Raw genomic sequence first — 25,054 nt, forward strand, 5'->3', positions numbered from 1 at the left:
CTCCCTTCGTCACAACAGGAAACCAATCCTAGGTAATTTTCTTTCTCAAACTTCAACTTATCTCAAATGTTGAAATAATTTTCTTCATCTATTATTTTACGATGCAGGAATCTTTCATTTTTCTGGCCGAATTTGACCTTGGAGAAAATACTTTCCTTAATGTTGACGACCTTCTTTGACCAGTCTCGCCTACTCCAGCTGTAGAAACTCCAATTGTCACTCAGACAGAAGTAGACGATTCTGAAGTTGAAAAAGTCCAAAAAGCTTTTGACTATATTGTTAGCTTTTTTAAAGGAGGTTTTAAGGCCTTAACTAAAGCTGAAGGATGAGAAAAACTAGACAAGTCATTCGGTGTCATCAACAATACTTCTTTACTGGATGCTAGTGTCTGATCTCTTGCCTCTGAGATCTATGCCACTTTTCATCAGGATGTGGATTCCATTTTATTTGCACAGTGGGATATTGACGAGACCGAAAAATTTTCCACTTCTTTTTCTAATCTCCAAGCTAATTTTGCTTCCTTGCATGCTGACCATTCTGCAAAAAAGCAAGAAGCTGCTGTTCTACCTATTAAGATCGAGGAGTTGAAGGAAAAACTATCCATTGCAGAAGCTAATCTTAGGGAAAAGGCCAATCATGCCAGGAACTTGTCTACTCAAGCAGCTTTTGTCAAAGAGAAAATTATCAATACCAAAGAGAAGATCAAAGCAATTAGAAACAGGAGATCTTAAGCTGAAGAAACTATCCAGCGCTGTAATGGTTTATGGGAAGCTTTCAAAAAAATAGCTTATGATGTATTTGGATAGCGGTAGTCTTTTTTTTATTATCATTTTTCCTTCTCTAGATGTTGTTTTATTTATTTTGTCAAATCGGTCCGTTGAATTTTATGGCTTTTTAATAAATTTATTCGTAGCCTTTATTAAGTACAAGATTTAATCTCCTGTTTAAAGCACCTAACTAGCTTCTTTTGCCTTTATTGTTTCATGAGCTTCCCAACTAGTTGGGTAAAATCTTTTTAAGAAACGACCATTGATCGGGTTGGAATGCTTTGTACCATCAATGTCCTAAAGTTGATATGCTTCCTTCCCTAATATTTTGGTGACAGTGAACGGCCTTTCCTAGGCAGGAGACCATTTGCCATATTTCGGATCTTTGAAACCAATTGGTAGGATTGCTTTTCACACCAAGTCCCCTTCTCCGAAGTCCTTGAATCGTACTCTCTTGTTATACGCTCTTGCCACAGCTTTCTTCTGTATTTGGAGATTATCCTATGCAGCCAATCTCACTTCGTCCAATTCTTTTGTCTCTTGCATCATAGCTTGACTATATTCGGCTGGAGTAAGATTGTGTTGCTGGGCAATCCGTAGAGACCTCACAATTACTTCCATGGGTAAAACAGCATCATGCCCATACTTTAGTGTGAAGGGCGTGGTTCCAATACCAGATCTCTTTGATGTCTGATAAGCCCACAAAGTTTCAGACAGCAAGTGGTGTCAATCCCTCGGATTGTCATATACCATTTTTTTCTAAAATGCCTTTCAGGATTTTATTTGTTGCCTCGGTCTGACCATTGGCGTGAGAAAAATATGGGGTTGAACGAGAAACTTGATCCCATATTCCTTGGCGAATGTTTCAACCGCTTCACCAATGAATACCGTTCCACGATCGGCAGTAATAGTTTCTAGTATGTCGAACCTGTGGATTATATCTTCTTTGATGAACTTGATCATGTCGACTTGGTTCATAGTTTTCATCGCTCGTGCCTCGACCAACTTAGTGAAGTAGTTGGTGGTGACTATGACGAACGAATGCTGCATGGAGGATAAACTTTTCCACTTAAATCCATAGCCCAACCTCGAAACGGCCAAGGTTTGACTATTGGGTTTAATGGTACTGTCGAGATGTTCTGTATTGGACCATGACGTTGGCAAGTCGTACACCCTTTGGCATAACTAATGCAGTCAAATAGGATAGTCGGCCAATAATAACCGTGTCTTCTTATAAACCACCTCATTTTTGTTCCTGCTTGGTGCGCATCACAGACACCTTGATGCACCTCGGCCATTACCAACATTGCTTCATGTTTGCCCAAGCATTTCAAAAGTAAGTTATCCTGGCCTTTCTTATGTAACTGCTTGTCAAATAAGACATATTGAACTGTTATTAAGTGAGTCTTTCTGTCATTCTTTCAATTGGGATTCTCCAAGTATTTCATCAACAGAAATCTCCAGTCATTTTCATCTATCTCTACACAAAATATATCTCCCATCGTGAATCTTTCCTTCAACATTGAGAGATTCCGCTTTCGTATACTTATGACCTTCTCTGTTAACTCAACTGGGATGTGTACTCCTGATGCTATCTAGGCCATCTCGTTGGCCTCAAAATTCAATTCCCTTGGCACATGTTGAAGGATTACATCGTCAAAACTTTGCATGAGTTGATTTGCCACCATGTAATATTCAGATAAAGCCAAACTATGACAATTATATTCACCCGTCAAATGTTTCAAGGCCAGTATCGAGTCGCCAATTATTTCAATTGTACACACTCTCAGTTCTTTCAAAATTTCCAAGCCGATGATTGAAGCTTCATACTCAGGCTGATTATTTAAACATTCAAAGGTGAGTTGGAATGAAAATTGAGTCTTTCGTCCTATTCCCACCCCTGCTAAAGTTTGCGTCCTTGATTTGTCAAAACTCAGTTTCCAAGATGTAAGGGAAATTGAAGCTATTTCTATTGGATCCATTTCATCTTTCACCTCCAAACACAGATGATCGGCTAGAAAGTCTGCCAAAGCTTGTCCTTTTACTGTTTTTTGGGACACGTACTTAAATGCAAATTCTGATATTGCTATTGTCCACTTTCCAATCCACCATCTGATGATGGATTTTAACAGCATAAACTTGATTAAATCAATTTGAGAAATAATAAACACCACAGTTGGTAACATGTAGTGTCGTAACTTTATTGTTGCAAAATACAACGCCAAGCATAACTTCTCTATAGGAGAGCACTTCAGCTCATTTGATGTGAGAATTCTACTCAAGTAATATACTTGAGCGGCTGATTTTTCTGGGGAGGCATAATGACAGGTGGTTTTGCCAGGTATTCTTTATTTGATCGAATGCCTCCTGGTGATTACTTTCCCATTTAAATTCCTCTTCATTCTTCAATTTTAGTAATTTTGAGAAATGTTGAATTTTCCTAGATGTTTTAAAGATGAATCTTCTAAGGAAGTTAATCTTTCCAAGAAGACTTTGTAGCTCCTTTTTATTCTACGGCGGTTTGGCTTCCAAAATTGCCCGAGCTTTATTTTTGTCAACTTCAATACCTTTTTGATGGACTAAAAATCCTAGAAAGTTACCTGCATAGACACCAAATGCACACTTCAGGGGATTCATCTGCAATTTGTGTTTTCTCATCTACTCGAATGCCTTTCTCAAATCAGCCACATGATCTTTCATGAAATCCGATTTCACAACGATATCATCAATATAAACCTCTAGCATATGCCCAATCAGATCATGGAATATTGCAATCATTGCTCTTTGGTATGTAGCTCATGCATTCTTCATACTAAATGGCATGACAACCCATTCGAATATGCCTATTGCACTTGGCACCTAAAAACTGTCTTTGGCACATTCTCTTCGGCAATGAAAATCTGATTTTATCCAGAATGTCTATCCATGAAGAAAAGAATTAAATGCTTGGCTGCTCCATCCACAAGCAAATCGACCACTGGCATACGATACTCATATTTGGGTGTAGCCAAATTCAAATTTCGAAAATCAATACACACCCTTAGCTTTCCATTCTTCTTCACCACTGGGACTACATTAGATAACCACTCTACATATCGAGCTGTCCTGATGAAGCCAGCCTTAACTAACCTCTCGATTTCTTCTTTCACCTTGATTGTGACCCGTGGTGACATCTTCCTTGGTGGTTGTTTATGTGGCCGAAATCCTTCATTGATTGGCAAACAATGTTCTACCAATTTCCTATCCAAGCCAGGCATCTCATGGTAGTCCCATGCAAAACAATCTTTGAACTCTTTCAAAAATTCAATGATTTTGTCTCGTAAATCAGCTTCCAATAAGCCGCTTACAAATGTTGGCCGAGGATCCTCATCAGTGCTTAAGTTTACTTCTACTAGTGGATCCTGAACCTCAGCCTTGGAATCGTCCATCTTAACTGGTGCCAACTGAATCTCATCGAAGATAGACTTATCATCAACATCAGAATCATCCTCCATAATACATTCGGCCAAGTCTATAGTCGAATTAACTTCTACCTTCTTTTCTACCATACATGTCATTAATTTTCTAATGGTGGTTTGAATTGCCACCATCTTTTCTTTCTCTTTTTGGTGTAAATTCATTAAGAACTAATTATGTTGACCTCTGATATCCGGGCTACTTTCGGTCGAGTCAGCTCATCCCCTAGCTCTTTTGCTACATTGCACATCCTTTTGATATCTTTTCAGGTCGTGACCCCTGCAGGGCGACCTTGCTTGTCACTGCTAAAAAATTGGACGAGACCAACTTCATCCTCATAGTACCACACTTCAACTACATTGGCACAAACTAAGAAGGGTTAACTATTGGCTTGCACCACTTCAACCTTCTCACCATTCCAAAACCATAAAGTTTGATGTAGGGATGACAGCACACACAAACTTGCATGGATCCAGTCACGACCAAGTAAGCATTGTAGCTGGATTTGGATTCCACGACAAAAAATGCAGTCATGATAGACTTGCTCCCAATAGTAATCTCTACTGGAAGAACACCCTTTGCCTTTGTAACTCCTTCTTGAAAGTTGCTAACTGTCAACTCGGTCGGGATAAGGTCATGTTCATTTTTGGATAACATAGCCAATATGGAAGCAGGCAAAATATTCAACGCAGCTCCATTGTCCACCAAAATCCTATTTACAGGCATGCCATCAAAATGAGCATTAATATAGAGTGGCTTTAAATGTTGTGTCATTCTTTATGCAGGCTTTTTTAAAATCATCTCTTGAGATCGAGAATGATCTAACTCCTTCTTTAGAGGCTCAGTGTCCTCTACAATCTCTACCTTGATCTCCATCTTCCACAATATCCTCTTCCATCACACTCATTTGGTTAGGATGAGCTTCAAATGCTAATGGCAAGACGACGACCATGTTGCAAGTCGCTTCATCCATGGTTCTAAATTTGACTTTCAACTTCTTATTGCTTGAAGAATCAATCATGTCTTCTTTCATAAGATCGTCATCCAGATTCTTTATGTATAGGATAATTTCAGCACTTTGTTTCTTAACCCATACCAAAGATTGCTTCTCCACTCCAAAAGGGGTGACTCCTAATGAGGCAACGACCTTTTTAGCCATGACTGCGGACATCTTCTTCAAACCTCTGGCCTGCCTTCTGTACCACAAAGATGCAACTCCAATTCCTTCAATATATTATCATCTTTCTGATTTTCAGGCCGAGTTAATACTATCATTCGCCTCTTTTCGGTAGCCTTCTCGTGAGTCTTTCCTTCTTCTACCAGTCTCCTTGCCGCAACATGTTACCTTTGTATTCGTCTCTTTTGAGTCTTGGTGAGTGGCTGATAATTCTTATACTCCGCACGATACCACGGCCTATTTCTGTAATTGGTAGCCAGAATGTCATTGGCTTATCAATTTTATGAGAAATTAATCTTGTTCGATTATCTCTCAAAAATGTAACCTGAAGCTTGGAGTCAAATTGCCCCCCGATGTTGATGGGTCAGCTTCCAATGCCCATCTCGCACCTTTGGTCTTAGACGTTGGAATACTGACTTTGGACTATGAGGCCCGTAATTCTCTGGTGGCAATTTTATCACATTATGCTCATATATCTCTACAGGTTGCTTTTTCCCATTATCCACTTCATGCTTGTAACGAGTACAAAGCACCTTAGCAGATAGTTCAGCCTTTTTGGCTGAATACTCTTTTCTTGGTCTATTCTCTCTTTTCCAGACTCTTCTAGATGAGGGGTGTTCTATATCAACTTTGACTCTAGGTTTGGTCAAATCAGAAATGTTGGCCGAAACCGTATCCACTTTGGCCGATGGGAAATGATTACTATCAACCTCCATTACATTCTTTCCTTTTTTTCGAGAACTTTAAGGTGCCCTTGTCGATTAGAGCTTGGATTGCATTTTGAAACACCACAAAGTGGACAGTTTGATGCATCCACATACCATGCCACTTGCAGTATGGTTTCTTCTTAATTTCTTCATTTGTGGGTAAAACATGGCCATTAGGTAATTTAATCACCTTGTCGGCCAATAGATGATAAAAAATTTAATCAGTTTTGGAGATGTCAAAACTATAAACTTTCTCCGGCTCGAGCCAATTCTTTTTCGTATCCATGACCAATTGAGGAATCCTTTGGTTCCTTGTTGGTTTAGCTAAGGCTTTGCATACGTATGGTCTAGTGATCAATACCTCAGCAGCATCGATTACGACAGAGGCATCTTTGATTCCTTGGTTTTCAGCTTCGATCGAATAAATCTCTGTATTTGGGTCCCTATAGTATGATCCCCGAGATGAGTTATTCCTCTGATACTCTTTCTTCAAAATACTTTCGTATCTAGACGCTTGAAAAAGTAATTCGAACAAATCATGAAACTCCATCCCCTCAAATTTCTTCTGAAACTTGTAGCTTAGTCCGCTCTGGACTAGCTTGACAAACTCTCTTTCTGGTAGATCCAGATTGATACGAACCTAGAGCGACCTGCCTCTAAACCCGTAACAAAGATTAAATTAGGACCATCTAATTACAAGTTATCAATGGAAGACCTCGATCCATTACCTATATTTGAGATAAGAACCTTGGTATAGTGAAGACGCCACAATACGGTGCGAAATAACCTATTGATAAGTCGAATTTGAACTCCACAAACAAAGCTTGAAAAAGTTCGATATAGTTCTTAGAGAACCAAGAGAATCACTCTCACTTTGAATCAAAATTGTAATCTCCTCTTTATTCATGACTTATGTGTCTTTAAATAGGCAAAATAAATTACAAAGCTTTTCTAAATTTGTTAAAAGTAAAGGTGGAATAATAATGGACGAAAATTAGGTTTAGGAAACCTAATTTTGATAGGTTTAGGAAACCTAATGTAGTTAGGTTTAGGAAACCTAATTTGGTTAGATTTAGGAAACCTAATTTAGCTCCTAGTTTCCTAATTTGAATGGCTTTTAATTCTTTGACCAATTCAACTCTAATAAAATTAGGAAAGTAATTTAAAAACCTAATAAAAACTAAATTAGGAAAGTAAATAGGTAACATGCCAAAATCTAATCAAAACATAACTAAAAATTAATATTTTCCTAATTATAAAATTTAGCCAATGCCATGCGAATTTGATAATAACCACTCTTAAGATCAATTTTTGAAAACATGCATGCACCATACAATTCATCAAGCATATCATCTAACCTAGGAATAGGGTGACGATATTTGACAGTTATATTGTTAATAACCCTACAATCTACACACATTCTCCATGTTCCATCTTTCTTAGGGATTAATAACACAGGCATAGCACATGGACTCATGCTCTCTCTAATATATCCCTTTTCAAGCAATTCACTTACCCGCCTTTGAAGTTACTTTGTCTCCTTTGGATTACTCCTATAAACCAACCGGTTTGGAATTGTTGATCCTAGAACAAAATCAATTTGATGTTCGATCCCTCTAATTGGTGGTAACCCACTTGGAATCTACTCGGGAAAGACATCTTCGAACTGCTGCAAAAGAGAAACAATAGAACTAGGCAAAACAGATTCATCAGGGTTAGTTAAATGATTCATATATGTTTCTTTGTACATCATTACAATCATAGGCTTTCTACAACAAAAAGGCTTCTTCATCTTACTCTGTTTTGCATAAAAACTCTTTTTTTTCTTTCCACTCTTTTTCTTTTCTTTTTCACTCACACTCTCATCCTCACCACTCTTTTTCTTCTCTTGGTGGTTGGATACAGTTTGATTGTGTTGTTGTTCAATTTCTCTCTGCCTTTGTAAAGCTAATTGATCATCAAAAACTTGTTTAGGAGTCATCGGCATAAGCACCACTTGTTTACCCTTGAAATTGAAGACAACCTTATTAGTTCGACCATGATGATTAGTATCTCTATCAAATTGCCACGAATGTCCTAAAAGTAAATGACCAGCTTGCATTGGTACCACATCACGAATAACCTCATCTTCATAATCACCAATAGAGAATGCAATCTTCACTTGCCTATTCACCTTTAACTCTCCACAATCATTAAGCCATTATAGCTTATATGGTTCTAGATGCTTCATAGTGGGTAAACCTAGCTTTTCAACCATAGTAAGACTAGCAACATTAGTATAACTTCCTTCATCAATAATCATACTACAAATCTTATCCTTGACTTTGCCCCTAGTATGAAAGATGTTCTCTCGTTGCATTTCTTTCTCATCTTTATACACAGTTAAAGCTTTTCTAGCAACCAATGACAAGTCCCCCCCAACTGGATACTTGTAATATTCTTCATCTTCATCACCAACGTCCTCCGATGGTGGCATGGATTCATTGTCCGACTCTTCTTCTTCAGTTTCAATGTCTCCACTTTTACGAATCACCATGACCCTCTTATTAGGACATTAACTTACAATATGACCTCTGCCTTGACATTTAAAGCACATGATATCTCAATTTCTACTTGAAGATGAATCGAATTTACTTACTTGCTTAGATAAGGATAGTTCAGCCTTAACTTTGAATTTAGGCCGTATGGTGGCTTTATCTTCAAACTTGGGCTGATTTGGTTTCCATGTGGATGGGCTTGCTTTCCAAGTGTGTTGAGCAATACTAGGTCTTGTGGTACCCCTCCTCTTGAGTTGTTGCTCTACTTTGATGGCCATGTGCAGCATCTCCTTAATCTCCACATAATGGTGCAAGTCCACTTGATTTGCTATTTTCCTATTCAAACCAGCCAAGAAACTTGTCATTGTAGCCTCCCTATCCTCCTTAATATTAGTCCTCATCATAAGGATTTCTATCTCCTTATAATAGTCCTCCACACTTCTATTTTCTTGAGACAAGCTTTGTAATTTCTGAAAAATGCTCTTATAGTAATGGCTAGGTACAAAACACTTCCTCATCAAAGCCTTCATCTCCTCCCATGTATCTATAGGTCTTTGTCCTGCTCGCCTCCTAGAAAGTATCTCTTTGTTCCACCGTCCAATAGCATAGTTCGTGAATTCAACAGCGGCTAATTTCACCTTTAGGAAACCTAATTTAGCTCCTAGTTTTCTAATTTGAATCGCCTTTAATTCTTTGACCAATTCAACTCTAATAAAATTAGGAAAGTAATTTAAAAACCTAATGAAAATTAAATTAGGAAAGTAAATAGGCAACATGCCAAAATCTAATCAAAACATAAATAAAAATTAATATTTTCCTAATTATAAAATTTAGCCAACCATGTAGGCGCATATTATCCTCTGCGTGGCAAAAGTGCCATGCCACCATATGATGCCACGTCACCATCCATGTCATCAAATCGTGCCACATCACCATATCGTTGGATTCCATGCTTTAGGCTTTCTTTCATGTTGGCATCCTCAGTTCCAATCATATGGACCAATTTTGGTTCATCTTCAGTAATGAACTTGCTTCCTTGGGAACACTTCTTAGATTAAACCATTTAGTGCTTCTTTAAATCTCTATGCTCTTGCCCTGGTTATTGGTTCCGTAGAGATTTGAAGTGGCTCTGGACTCCATCTTTGGGTGCTCTTGGTCATGTCCTCATCACAGATGATATCTGATCCTTGCCCTCTTGAACCGGGCAATAAAGTTCTCCACTAATTCTCTTTCCATCTAACACACATACGACAAATCAGTCATGGAGATCTCCTGCTCAATCCTGTAAATTGCTCATGGAATTTTTGCTCTAATTCTTGCCAAGTATGGATCGAATTTGGTTACAGGTTGATATACTAAGAAAAAGCAGAATCTGTCAAAGAATTTGCAAATAAACGAAGCTTTAAAAATTCCTGCAGCTTCTCCACACTGGATAGTGAAGCTGCCTATGTGCTCCTCAGTGGATTGATTATCTTTGCCAGAAAGCAAAGTGAATTCAGGAAATCTGAATCCCTTTACGAATTCTATCAGATCAATAGCCTCAGGATAAGGCCTTCTATAGGATGGTTGACCAACTCTTCTGAATTCGGGGCCGATCATCTCTTGGATTATGGTCTCAATGGCCTTTCTATCCATTCTATGGTCGTTGTTCATCCAGTTTCGAACATTATGCCGTGTCTCCATGCCCGGCCATGGTAGTCGGCCTGGTGGTGATGGTCTTCATTTTGGTTATACAGAAAGTTTTGGCCAAATTGTTCAGTATGCCCCCACCATAACCTTGATTTCGGACAGGTGGGAAAACATGGGGTTGAAAGTCTACCTTTCCTCCATTAGCATTATTTACGGCTTGAGGGACCTGTATGCCATAAGGTGCAGCTTGAAAAGCCTGCACTACGTGTGGTACCGCCTAAACGGCCGGTACAATCTGTTTTTCCCTGCCATTTCTAACATTATGGCCTTGGTTTTTAGTTATTCCTCCACCATGAATTGGGTTCCAAGCTAGTGGGGGAATATAAGGTTGCTGTTCTGGTATGACTATCCTTCCTTCATTTCTGTTTGTTCTTGCCGAAATAGTTGGTGCGTCAATCCTTGACGTGTTGCCTTCAGGCATGGCGAAAAGGCTTGCACCTGTTCTTCTTGGCCAGTAAATGGCTTTGTGCCACTCGACAAGGCTTGAGAAACCTGCAATTGTTGATGCAACAAATCCATTATGCCTTCCAACATTCATTGTTGAGTCTCCTGATATGCTTCCATCTTTCTTTGACCTTCCTTCAGATTTCGGGATAGTTAACAGATCGACTCTTGGGTGGACATCTCCATCGAGTTGAGAGTCTTACCAGCTTCTTCCTCTTTGTTGTTGTTACAGGTGTCGGACTCCAGAGACCTTAATCAAGTCTGAACCATTGTCCTCAGTTGAAAATTTGTGTAAGTCCCACCAGGCATACCAAAAAGATATGTTGGAACAATGTCGAAAAATTTTCAACAATCTGTCATCTTCTAAATTTGGGGGCGTGCCACTTTAAACCTGTAAAGGTTCAAAGAAATAAAAGAAAAAAATGTGCACCAATTGAATCAAACTCCTTGGACGATTGTATTGATTATTGGAGAACAAAAATAATCTTATAAGGTCCGATTGGCTTAATGATTAAAGGACTTTTAAAAATAAAATTTTCAACTAAAAACAACTAAGAACAATAAACTAAAGAAAGTAAATTTTAAAGAGAATAAACTAATTAGTCTATATTCTTGTAGTCGTTCGTAGAAGTGTGTAGGAGCCCCTCTTAAAGCCAATGGAGTTTCAATTTATATAAGAGAAAAATGGCCAAATACTCCACATGCTTCCGATGTGGGACTTTCGCAAAACTTCAACTTCAAAATTTCAATTTATACATGTGATAATTACATAATCATTTAATCTCCAATCAATGTGGGACCACTACCAATTAATTAATCTCTAAAAATTAATATTCCAATAAATTGGAAATATTAATTTGAAAAATATTAATATTTTGGCCCAAACACTTTCTACCCTATTTTTTCCCCCCTCTTCCACTTTATACGCCGACTTCACACTGTATACTTTAGAATTGGTTCTTGTCCAAATGAGTTTATCTGCCTGATCACCCTTGGCCTAGAACATTTCCTTAATGTTCTTCACTAACTCTTGGTGATCTTCGTCCCATGCTCCATTACTCCTTTTCAGAGAACTGACCATATCGGGAGTTGTTTCTTGGCTTTGGTAGAAAATCTGATCTATTGGGAATCCAAAGATCTTCCAGTAATTCACTTAGTCTCATTTTTTTACTTTAAAGCATAAACCTTTGGCTAACAAGGATCTAACCCTTAGAACACCAGACTAAATCCAAGAACGACTACTTTTCTTTTTGCACTTCAAGAAAGAGGAATGAGGGAAATATTTAGCTTTGAGGGCTTGAATCCAAAAATTATTCTCTTTAGTGGATAGGCACCATCCAAGCTTGGCCACCAAGGCTCTATTAAAACTCCACAATTTTTTTATTCGAAATTCCCTTCTAGATTCGGTTGAAACATTTTTTTCCATGCTATTGGGAAGTAGCTTCCCGAATTTTGGATTTCATTTCTCTAGAGAAAGGCTCTGGCAATTTTTTCAATCTTCTCACACCATCCTTTGGGTAGTAGGAATGAGGACATAGAGTACACAGGGATAGAGTTTGCCACATGCTTAATGAGCTTGACTCTCACTGCATGGGACAGGAACTTGGCTCTCCACCCATAGAATTTTGCCTCCACTTTTCTTCTTATGTTCTCAAAAGTCAACATCACGTTAATGTTACATCCCCTAGGAAGACCTATGGGAGAGGAATCTATTTGGGTAGCATTTTTGGACAAACTCTAGGAACAAGGATAACATATTTACAGTTTGGTCAATTTCAATATATTTTTATTTTCACTTTCACTAATGGAAGCTGTTCATACCGATAAAAATGAAATATTCCATTATATAATATATTTATAAGAGTATTTAGTACCTGCCGTCCTCAATTATTAAGCTTTTGTATTTTGATTTTTGAATTTTTATGGCATTTAAATTTTTAAACATGATTTAATCATGTCCACATGATGAAACAGATTTTCCTCCTATTTTATTTTTTATTCTTTAAATTAAGAGAGATTATGTACACCCAGGTCTTGGAATCAATTTTTAAGTCCTAATCTTTCTCTTAATTTTTTTTGGGTAAATAGAGGTTTTTTTTTTTTAAAATAATTTCTATACATTTATGCATTCTAATTAAAAACTTGTAAATAAAAAATCAGGCATTTTTTAAAAATTAAAATTTAATATTGTTGTCATTCTAAAATCATTGATATATAATAAATACCATATTATTAAAGAAAAGAAAACGTGTGAGCAGGTTACCGGCTGGCTAATAATACATAAAAATATATACGTGTGTATATATATATATATATATGTATGTATATATTTTGCTTGAATAATACATAAACATATTACTTCATACAATCCCAGATCTCAAAATAATTGAACTGAAACAATATTTATATATTTGTTAGTATAAATATCATTGATTTATAAAGTCAACTGAATAAGGCTTGCGTATACCTAAACATATATTAATTAAAGACCCATATGCATCGACTTTTAAATTTTTTTTTTTTAATTTTTTGGTAAATCATTAACTTTTAATGTTGATGTCTATAAAAGGGCATGGGGAAGAGGCAAATAAGATGCACAACACACACACAGAGATTCAATGACCAAGGTGAGAAAAGGTTGAGAAAAGATTGTGAATAGAAAAGCATGAGTATCAACAAGGTTTGTCTATTGATCTTGATAGTGTTCAGTTTTGGAATAGAGAAATGAAAAGTACTTGCATATATATAAAGGTGGCACGGGGATTCCCCATGGGAATAAAAGAGAGAGGCTGCGAGCCCTAGTTGTCATTCATGACAAAAGTACTAGTTTCTAAACGATAAACATGAGTTCAAATATCTTTCATCCCTTAAATAAAAAATATTATATTTCTTTAAACAATGATTTTGGTTTGAATCAAACATTTAGATAGTTTAACTGACAGTATACAGTATACACTTAAATTTAACTCCTAAATCTTGGATTTCGTTAGTCCTAGAGAAAAAAATATTTCCATCTCCCATTTTAAGATGTCATGGAAAATAATAAAATAAAAAATCCTAATCCAAGAAAAATAAAAATGTCATGGAAAATAAAGAAATAAAAAATTCTAATAAAAGAGAAATAAAAAAGATTTTATATCATTTTACTTTCATGCTTTTTTTTTTTTTTTTTTGAAGTACTTTCATGCCAATTTTTATTTTTTATAATTATCAGCATTACCACTTATTACAAATTCAAACCTAAAAAGGAAAAAATAAAAAAATATGGCATTTGTCAGCTTGACTGCAACCTCGGCCGCGGATTACTTTCATGCCAATTGATATACCTTTAATAGGAACGAAAAATATTGCCAGGCAATATTAAGTATAACATACAACCTTTTTATTATTCCTTTGGTAAGAATGTGGGTTCTGGTAATTCAGCTAACCGCATTTACCAATTACATGTAGTACACAGGCTGGGTTACATGATCCAAGTATGGGTTACATGATCCAATAATCGGGTAATAATCAGTTAATTACATATAATACCAACAATGTGAATTTATATCAAAATAATATATAGATATATTATATATATAGTTTTGCTATTAAAGGTGTGCATGTAAGATTATATATAATTCTTTACATATAATATTAGTGCAGCACATTATATGTAATTTAATGTGTATGCATTTGATGATAAATGTTTATATGCATTTTATAGCAAAATAATACAATATATATAGATTGAACTTATATAGCTTTAATTAACCACCACAGAAAGGGTTAAAAAAAAAAAAAGTGTTTTATAGGTTGCAAATTGAAAGTATTAGGTAATTATTATTATTATTATTATTATTATTATTATTTCACAATAAGGGTTAATTAATTATATAATATAAGGTTTTGGTGAAGAAATAAATACACCATGAGTTCTAAAATACGTTATGTGATTATCGAATAAAATAACTTTGCTGTTAATGTTTACAACGAGAAAGGATGTGCAGGCTTAAAGGAAGAATCCAAGCTTGAATCATTCCCATGTTTCTCTTCATTACAGGTATTTGGAATGCTGTACTCATTCATGCTAGATATAGCTACATATACAAATGAAATTTATTTTTTTAATATTTTAAGTTTTGAAATTAATAGTAATTTGACAGGTATAAAAGTTAAAGATTGAAGTTCAAAAGTCATATTACTATTCATTTAAAACAATTAATACTTTTAAGGATAAAAATTAACCTGTAAATCTATATCCTTTAATTGTTAAACTTTTACATTTTGATTTTTGAATGTTATTTTTTTTTTTTTAGTATTTTGATTTTTATATTTTAATTTTTATTATACTTTGATCTTTAAATCAATTTTTATATATTTTTTAGTAATTCTGTGACATATAATGCACTTGATATAACTCAAAAAGATCTTATGGGTTTGTTTGATTTTGCAAATTTGTTTTTGTAGAAGCGCACTGCATACTTAAAATGTCAAAAATAAATAAATAAATTAAGGATCAAAGTACGTAAGAGTTTAACACTGAAGAGGTTAGGTGTTTGATATTTATAATTAGCATCAAATATGAAAAAAAAAAAAGATTTTTTTTATTTTAATATAAAAAATTACAGAATTTGATTGTGTAATTAAATATTTGGATTTATTATTATTATTTTTGAAATAATAAAACTTTATTACCGTTTTATTTTTGTGTCGAATCTGGAAAAAAATAGATGGTGACGTACTGCTCTGGAAGAGTCTAAATGTAGCATGTATATATATATATATATATATAAAGCTTACAAAAAATCCTCTTTAAAAAAAAAAAAAAAAACTCCAAAACCAAAACTCTGCTACTGAACTCAATACGAACTCGGTTGTCATGGTGAGCAGCTCGCTCTTTCCCTCTCCGTCTCGGTCTTCGTTTTGCAGTCTTTTATTTTGTTGTTGATTTGTTTTCATTTTGTGTGTGGGATTTTCTTGCTCAGGAGTCGCAGCAGCAAGAATCGCCATCTCCGACGCTTGAAGACTGCTTGAAGCTTCTGAAAGGCGAGAGAGATGAACAGCGCCTCGCTGGTCTTCTTCTTGTCACCAAATTTTGCAAAAGCGACGACCTCGCTTCCCTCCGCAGGGTTTACGATGCCGTAGGGGTTCGCTTTCTCGATCGCCTGCTCAGGACTGGTACTGATAGTTTTTTCTTCTACATTTTGTTTGGGAAATGAAATTTTAAATTATAAGTCGATGACTGTTGTAAAAAAAAGTTGTTAAATTATTGGTACTTCAACCTCAAATTAAACCTTTAGTTTGTGTTTTGTTCGCAGTGTTTGTAAATATTCTAATCTTTGTTTGAACTTTGAATTTGACTGATTAAATTATCAGGTACTAGTTCTAATTAAGGTTAATTACTTGGAATCTTAGAGACACTTTAGTTAAGTCAAGGAGTTTTACATTACGGTACAGCAAGTTTTATCTGATATGCATTTCCCCCTTTTGTTTTTGAATTTTGATGTTTATGCTATTTCAACTTCTAAAATAGAAAGGAATGGGAGATAATTTGGTGTAGCCGACTGTATTTACTTTGAAATTTGTGGGTCGTTTCTTATTTTTGGTGATGGGTGGTGGGGGGGTGGGGACGAGGGCAGGCATGGGAAAAGGAACTATAAGTGGCGTTACAGGTGAAAATTGTGATGCGTATTTGCAGCTGTCAGTTACAGTTCTTGCTGCATTTTGCCGCGTCCCTGAGATTGCTGCTTCAGAAGATATGGTTTTGAAGATTCCATTGGTCCTGGAAATTATAACCAAACAGTAAGGTTCTTATTCTTAATTATTCTTGATAAAGCTGGTTTATTGAAATAGAAAAAGTAATCTTTGTTTATCAGAATGTGTTTTATAATTTATTCTGCACCTTTGTAACCGAGATGAATGAGTAAGGCTTACTAAATTTCTGTTACAAAATCATTTCTTGGCATAGAGATTATTTAACGTTATATAAACATTGTTAATATTAGTGGCTATCAAGTCCTGGTTGAAAATTAAAGCTTCATTTAGAGTCAAGTGAAATGGAAATTAATAGTTGTATCATAGTCTTGGGAATGGCAAGGAGCAGGTGGGATTATATGAAATGTATTAGGATTAGATATTGCATTTTGGCCGGTAGTTCTATTATAATTTTAGATAATTACTCCACTGTGAGAGTATCATAATAATTGTTATACTCTGTTCTGGTGGGTCTATGATCTTTGTTTAGACGTACCTTTTATATCCCTTTCTTTATAAGGGTAGTGAATTTTGAATATAATTGTTAAGACACTTGACTGATCTTTAAATCATTTTCTTTTTTCCTTACTGATGAATGATAATTTATGTTTCTTAGTTACTATAATATATATTTCTTTGAATTTTTTTTGGGGGTAAAATTCAGATCTGGCTCATCTGTTCATGAAGAATGTTTTGAATTTTTATATTTGGTATCATCTGCTTCTGAAGATGGAGTCATGACACTGTACAAATCTGGAGGCATGGAAGTGTTGGCTTCTCCTATATCTACCTATGTTGAGGGTAATTCTTCTTGCATGTGCTAAATTTTGTGATAATTCCTTCGGAATTATGTTAATGACATGATCTTGGATTATTTCATGCTACCACCTCATTCTAATTTCTAAATTTAGTTCTTTGTTGCATTACTGAACATGTGAAAGCTGCTAAAACCTGTGTTATGTTTATTTAAAATTCCATTTTTACTGTGTTCTTTTTCATTCTCCTTAACAAGAAATTGTTTTAGATTCATTAAATTATAGTGTTCACTTATTTCAAATTGAAAAGAATTGAGCAAATGTGAATATTGTACAGGTTCTCATTTGGCCAAGCTCGCTATGAAACTTGTGGATTTGCTGCTAACTAAGCTGTCTCTTGAAACGATTTGCAATGACTATCTATCAGAGTTCTCATTGATTGTAAGAATTGTTGTATACTCATATAGTTTTACTCATTGTCTCTCTCTCTCTCGCATACACACATACAGACAAAAACACATTGATTTCTGCAGAAATTAATTTTTGTTAAAACTGATTTTACTTTAGAGGCTGATTAATACTTTGTTAAGAGTTTCCTTTTAATTAACTAGGTGGTCCAGATAGCAAGGCAATTTGCTGTCTTACATGATGCTGTAAAATTTGAAGCGCTCCGCCTACTCTCTGATATTTTCTCAACAAAAAATTCGGTATGCAATCGTTCTTTATAATGTATTATCATTTTTTTGGGGGGGGGGGGAGTTAATTCACCATATGCACTTTATTAGTGATGAAAACTTCTGAACAATCCCTGTGTTTAGAGAAAATAGAGCTCTTCCCATTCCAGCTAGATTGTCAAGTGCAGTTTCTGTCAGTTCAAAAATGGTTCTTGGAAGCCCTAAAATATGTCTTATATGTTGTTAGTTGAATCCTTTGATACTTTGTTTTCTTTGTACATAATTCTTTGTTTTCTTTGTACATAATTCTTGGCAACTTTTAAGCATCTAGTTATGCACTTACTTTCTACATTTGCTGTTACTTGTAGGCTTCTAGCTTACTGAAGAAAAGGTTGTAGCAATTCTTGTCATTAGAGGAAGTAGAGCTCTTTCAGTTCCAACTAGAATATTGGGCACGATATCTGTTAGTTGGACGACTGTGCTTGGAACTCTTGATTATGTCTTATGTTCTGTTACTGAATATTTTTTATACTTTCTATGCTTTTAATTTAACACTTGTAGGCATATGCTTAATTTTTGCATAGGTATCTTGAAGGAAAGTTCTTATGTCACTGACTTTGTGATTAAACCATGATATTATCTTAGTAATTGAATATATAAAAACAATAATTTATTATTAAACCATGATTATGATCTTAAAGTTTGGGATAATGATTATAGATGCTTATCAAAACATGATTTACTTATTGAATATATTATGAGATTAATTTTGGTATGTTAAACAAGAAGAAAGGTTGGCTTACACTAGGGACTCCTTTTTCTTTTGTTTTCAATGTAGGACATTCAATTTAAATTGTTTGCTGTTCATTAACTTTCGTGGATCAAGTTTAAATGCCCTTGCATGTGTTGAGATTTGAGAGGTTATGCTTTTGACTCTAGTGATTGGTAACTGACTCCGATATCTTTCTCTTTCTTCCTTTTTTTCCCCCTTTTTTTTCTCAAGGCACAACTTTATGAGGCTCTTCGTGTTCTGCCAGACGTCAGTTGGTCAAACTGTATGCGTGATGGCATTGTGGCCATTCTGCAGAATCGTGTTGGTATGCTAAACAAATTGTTTCACTGTATTTTATGTTTTAATCTGGTTAGAAATCAAGTGGTGCCAATTTGAACGCTGTATTCTATGAGAATCCTCTGGTATTTGTCATGGTTTAAGGACATCATTTTGTTTTTGAAGCATCCATATAGACCATTCATTTAAAGAGGGGATTGGTCATGTAAAAACAATGGTTTATATGGTTAAGATTACAAGTAAGTGGTTTGAACCCTTACCTGAGACAACAAATTATTTGCTTTAATTGTTGTAATTATTGTAACCCCGTGCCCGAACTGATTGAAGAAATTTATAATGAGGTCTTTGAAACTATGTAGCTCTTAAATTAAATAGTTTAAGTAGGCAGGGTTTCTTTTCATTTCAAGAATTAACTACTGGGTTTGTCCAGTACAAAATGGTATATAATCATGGAATGGATCAGAAAAACCTTTGCAGAAGTTTCTGGTGCACTAGTTGTAAATTTTATCGTTTCTGTCTAAATCCGGGGACTAAAGGCATTGAAAGACCTGGAAGTTGCTGCCATTTTCTTGAACATACTTTTGGGCTAATAATGTCTTTACATAAAGTTTTTTTCCTCTCAATTTTAGTTGTGTTACTCATTAACCAGCTTTTATTATAATGAAGTTTGTATTTTAAAAGTATCATCTCCTAGTTTTTCTGAAACTGATTAAATTAAGAAACGACAAATTACATCTTTCCTTTGGGACATGTTCCAAATTTGGAGTCTTGATTTTTGTTTTGGCTTATGGTTAAACCAAGCATGTGGTGGTTTTTTTTGTTTACCTTTTGGAGTTGGTTTTTACTCTGTTCTAGTTATCTCAAAAATTGTGTAATGAATATGTTTATTGGTTTTTAGTCAATCGCTTAGAAAGTGGAGAACTAAACTAAAAGAGCACTTAGTTTTCTTCGCTTCCTCTTTTTAGAGGTGTTTGCCAGTATTACTTTTACTTCTTGAGGTGTCTTCTGTATTTAGAGGTGTGTTTTCACCTTTGAATTTTATATAATTATGCATACGCAATATGCTGCTTATCTTAACAATGATACTTGTTCCATGCCTGAGAAATAAAACAAGATCAATATTTCAATTTTATAGCGTAATCTTTCTCTCAGATAGTATCTTGCCCCCTCTATTCAGAAGTCAAAAGTTCTATTTTCTAAATTGGGGATAATGCTTTCCCTTCCATTTGATGGCAGCACCTGCTGAAAAGCTTCGGGCGCTTATTTTGGCGGAGTCGATGGTATCCATCCTGGGGGAGAGATGGTTGATAGGTCAGATAAACTTACCTAATATGAAGGAGCCTATTCCAGTTGACAGGTCGGCTACCACTGTAGTGGTTTGTTAATTTGTTTATGTCTATGTGTGTAGTTTTTAATGTATATTTATGTATATATAAAATATGGGTCTGATGGTCCTCCTTTTTCCTTTATTGTTGTTACCTTTTTTCTTTTTTTTTAATTATTATATATATATATATATATATATATTTTATCAGGTGTCTATTGCTTGTTCTAGAGCAATCAAGGATTGAAGTTGCTGTTCTTCTAAATGAGCTTGCCTACTTGAAATTTGAAGCATCTAAGCAATCTTCCTCCCTTGATGAGACAATTCTTCTTAAGCAACGCAATGTGGCTATTTCCTTTTCTTTGGTGGAGAAGATAGTTAAATTAATATCAGAATTTGGTGAAAGTGAAGGTTATATTACACATAATTTTTAATTTTCTATATTATATAAATTTTTGTGTTTCTTAAGGTTGTGTACGGCTGGTATTATCTTATATGTGCTTAAGCTTCTTATTTTGACGAATGATCTTAATCAAATTTATGCTACCATCCACAGAGAACATTATTGATGATGATACGTTCGTAAAGGTGATTAATGGACTTAATGAGACAATTGGTGTTGTTTTGGATTACTTACAAGATGCAAAGGTAATAATAGTAGTTTTTGGCATAGGATGTTTAATATGCTACATAAATATTGATTTCCTTTATTAACATTTTGATTTGTCAGGAACATGGACAGAGGAAAGGAGATGATCTTCTTGCTTCAGTACGGGTTATTGGGAGGTATACTTGCCTCTTTAGCGGGAGGATTTCTTGCAAAATATTAGGCAACATTCTTTGATTCATCTCAGAACATTCATGTGATATATGTGTTTCTAATTAAACTTGGAGGATTCATTGATCCCATTCCTTATTAATTCATGTTTAGATGAGGAAGTTTCTCTCAGCTGATATATATGTTTTTCCTGATAGCCTTTGGGTCATGATACCTTCTCTCCTTTTAAGAGTGAGGTTAGAGGACTAGGTCATGCATTCAACATTGGAGGGATGTGTGTTTGTTCAATTTGCAGGATAGGATAAAAAGAAGAGAAACGCTGATATGTGTTTATTTCAGCTATCTTGCAGAAACACCCCTTGCATGCAAGGAGAAGGTTAGTGGACTGTTAGATTATATGCTCTTCATTGAAGGTGTAGATGAGCCAAGGTATATAACTTTGACCATATGGTTGTAAATGATTGTATAATTAACTCTTTCTCCCCTTCTAAGGGGGTTACAGAAATGAAAATGATCTCTGTTTAAATTAACTGTAAATGGCAGCCCATTCTACTCCACATGCTTTTTGCTTCCAATGCTGTGTCAAATGACAATGGAGGTTGAGGGATGTAAGGTTTTGGTTTCTTGTGGAGGGCATAAAGCTGTAAGCATATTTTCTTAATTTGATTTTAATAGTTGTGTTTGATGCACATCCATAACATAGCCCAATGTTTTGCTGTTTAAGCAATTAACAAGCAGTTGGCTCTACTTGCAGGTTTGTGACTGCCTCATAAAATTAATTGGCCAGCAGAGTTGTATGGCTGAGGATGATGGTTCCATTTTTTTGGCATGTGATACAATTTTGAATGTTCTCTTGAAGGTAGCTTAGTCATTTTAGATACCACTATATCTGTTATTTTATGGAGATTAGTATAACTCTTTCTTTGTTTTCATAAATAGAAAGAGCAAGTGCAATTCACATTGGATGAGTCAACTCTTGTGAATCTCTTGAAAGCGTTGGCATGTTGGACAGGTACGACTTGTCTGCCTTTATTTTTGCATTTTAACCGTTCTGTGTCTTTTATGGAAATCAAAACACTTTTGGTCTTCACATTACATCAGTATTATTGACTTTGTGTCCCATGCATCATCTTCTGATCTAGCATTTTAATAATGCCGTAATCTGTGTCTTCTTTATGTTGTACCCCCACTTGTGTGATATGGAGTTGATAGTAAACTTATTGGGCTATTCTACTGATCTATTTGATCTTCATTCTACACATGCTCCTTCCATTGGAAAAGGAAACTTATTAGTCGTGCTTGTGACTGAAATCCTGAACATGGTTTTTCAGAGGGTACTGATGATCCGACGGTTGTCATGATGGCTTCAAGCATTTGCACGCTGGTTTTTGATTTTACATCAGAGCAGGCTCTTCTAAACCATCCTAACATTGACCAAAGCACTCTTAGTAGCCTCTCTCGGCTCATTGCAAGAAGTCTGTCTTCATCGAGACAGGTCTGCTGTAGAATGTTTTAAAGCTAGTTTGATCATGTTTACAACATGTATGATGGCTTTTATGGCTAGAAACTTTCATCATTTTCACAATTTTGTTATATTATATTGCAGGATATCTTGAAAGATGCAAAAGCAAATTCGGATCTTCTTGAGATTGTTACTGCAGGTTTGTCTAGTTTTGATTCTAAACTTTTGGAAGCATAAAGTTTTTGGATTAGTGTACTTGGCTTTTAAATTACTCTAAGCTTGGAATCTCTCTCTCTCTCTCTCTCTAGAGAGAGAAACCTCTATTTAAATTTTAGGAGTATAGAATTTGTAGCCCTGCAGCATATAGCTCATGCAATGTTTTTGCCTTGTCAACACCCTGCAGGATATTCTAGGTGGGCTTCCAGGTTTCCTCATGTAAGAGAGGCAGTTGAAAGATAACTTTGTGATGATACCCAGGTGAAACATTTATATATTGTTTTTAGGTAGCTAGATTATAGCTTTGAAATTTTTCTACTGAAATTTATAAACGAGAATTCTCACGACATTTTTTTGTATCTTATTTTATTTTATAAAATGTAGTTAGACAGACAATGAATATGGGGAATCACCTATGTGTTTCACCACTTGCAGTGTCTCAAGGATGACATAAAAAGCTTATGCTTTTCAATTTTGTACGGCTTCAGCAATCACCTCTCGCTCTCTCGTTTCTTAGCATACTTCTTTTCCACAAATTGTATAATATGCATAATTTTGCTTTCAAGTTATTTTGTAAAGTTATTATTTTTTCTGTATATATATTTAAATCATGTTTTATTAGGGGCAAAATGGAAGTTTTCTTCCTCATTCTTTATCGCTTTTTATTTCTTTTCGGAAATGCCTATTTGTACTTCTCATCCATTTTCTCGTAAATAGAACCTAATGCGCAGAGCCTAAGATAGAATGATCCTGAGGTATTTTCATAATTGCGAAAGTTTGGATGTAGACTAGGAGTCTAGGAGTGTGTCATTGTGGTAGGCAATGATAAAATCATGAAAACATTGGAGCTCAAGGTAGACTACATATTTATCAAAAAAGGTAGAATCCTTTATGGTGCATGATTTCGAAAGGGGCATAGCAGCATGGTTGGGTTAATGTGAAAAGTAACGATGGTTTTTCTTTTTAGGCAAATGGAGTTGACATTGGCATGGAGCTTGTAGGCTTTTTTTTTTAGCTTTCTTGGATCTACATGAAAAAAATTAAAATATGTATATATATATATATATATATATATATATGGTATTCTTTTATGTGCGAATATCCAGATATCTTTAACATGCAGATGTATATCAGATAATACGTTCTCTCATATCCTCTTGGGCAACATGTTACTTTTAACGTGCATTCATCTTTATTATAAAATTATATATAGATAGGAAGGTAGGAGGAAAATAATGTTAACATGCATTCGTCTTTATTATAAAATTATATATAGATAGGAAGGTAAGAGGAAAATAAAAATTGAAAGGCTTCGTTTGAAAAGTATCTTTGAAGGAAAATTAATTTCTAAAATTTAATATTTTAAAAATTAGTGTTTTTGAAAATTAATTTTCTTCTAGTTATATTTGTTAAGTAGTAAAAAGGTTAAAAAACTTGGTAATTAAATTTAATATTATAAAATAAATTAAAAATAACTTTATATTTTTAATAAAGATTTAAACATTATTTTTTTTTTAGAATTATTAAAATGATATTTTTATAGATGAGAATAATTTTTCCATATAAATGGGAATGTAATTCTTTGTATCTATAATTGAATGTAATTCTTTGTATCTATAGTTTTTCATTTCAAAAAAAATATCTAAATAGAAAAAAAAAATTGTTACTTTTTGAGATTAATTAAATTTCTACTAACTTTACTATTATTTAAATGGATTTTAGGTTTTTATTTTATGAATTTTGGTTTTTGGAAGTTTTAAGGGATAACTTTCTGGTTTGAAATTAAGAATGAGAATGCAATATCTTTGGGATGGAAATACTTAAACTAAGTAGAGTCGTGCTTGTATTGCATGTTTCTATTTTCTTCTTTCAACCATTGAGGAAACAGGAAGCACCGAACGCGATGTCTATTTACAGATGATTAGGGAATATAATTAATTAGAATTTTTGGGATATTTTTATTTTGGGAAAATAAAAAAATAAGGACTTCCTATTATAGCTAGGTTGCTAGGGTGGGGTGAGGACTTTCCTTTACTTGCCTTTTTTTTTTTCTTTTCTTTTTTTTTTTTTGGGTTTATTTTGTTTAGATCTAGAGTACTTGCTTTATTTTTAATTGTTAGCAAAAATTATTAATCAGAAAGATAAAATAATTTTATTTATTTTTTTCCACAAGCATAGAAAGATAAAATGAATTTTTTTTTTTTAATATAAAATGATTATTCAAGACCTCAATTACAAGAAGTGAAAAAAATATATATGCAGG

At 34.6% G+C, this 25,054-nt stretch overlaps 2 protein-coding genes across 4 annotated transcripts; one reads left to right on the plus strand and one right to left on the minus strand.

Moving 5' to 3' along the window:
* Positions 1-2,362: 2,362 nt before the first annotated feature.
* On the minus strand, positions 2,363-3,545 carry LOC132803766 (uncharacterized). The gene is made up of 2 exons (XM_060817280.1): positions 3,430-3,545; positions 2,363-2,879 (listed from the first exon to the last, which is right to left on the minus strand). The coding sequence occupies exons 1-2, from the start codon at positions 3,543-3,545 to the stop codon at positions 2,363-2,365; spliced, it is 633 nt and encodes a 210-aa protein (XP_060673263.1).
* An 11,981-nt stretch (positions 3,546-15,526) lies between these two features.
* On the plus strand, positions 15,527-23,439 carry LOC107421136 (uncharacterized). 3 transcript variants are annotated; one of them, XM_016030309.4, is made up of 19 exons: positions 15,527-15,641; positions 15,745-15,937; positions 16,399-16,561; positions 17,178-17,314; positions 17,606-17,709; positions 17,880-17,975; positions 18,946-19,039; positions 20,248-20,368; positions 20,547-20,746; positions 20,892-20,983; positions 21,066-21,121; positions 21,453-21,542; positions 21,657-21,756; positions 21,868-21,972; positions 22,053-22,125; positions 22,445-22,608; positions 22,720-22,774; positions 22,979-23,052; positions 23,176-23,439. In XM_016030309.4, the coding sequence occupies exons 1-18, from the start codon at positions 15,639-15,641 to the stop codon at positions 23,032-23,034; spliced, it is 1,902 nt and encodes a 633-aa protein (XP_015885795.3). In that variant the 5' UTR covers positions 15,527-15,638; the 3' UTR covers positions 23,035-23,052; positions 23,176-23,439. The 3 variants fall into 3 exon arrangements, with proteins under 3 accessions (XP_015885795.3, XP_015885796.3, XP_024930999.3); XM_016030310.4 differs by having other exon boundaries at positions 23,227-23,439; XM_025075231.3 differs by lacking the exons at positions 22,979-23,052; positions 23,176-23,439 and adding an exon at positions 22,884-22,970.
* The last annotated feature ends 1,615 nt before the right edge of the window (positions 23,440-25,054 follow it).

This window comes from Ziziphus jujuba, chromosome 5 (assembly GCF_031755915.1).
Source record: "Ziziphus jujuba cultivar Dongzao chromosome 5, ASM3175591v1".
Taxonomy (NCBI): Eukaryota; Viridiplantae; Streptophyta; class Magnoliopsida; order Rosales; family Rhamnaceae; genus Ziziphus; species Ziziphus jujuba.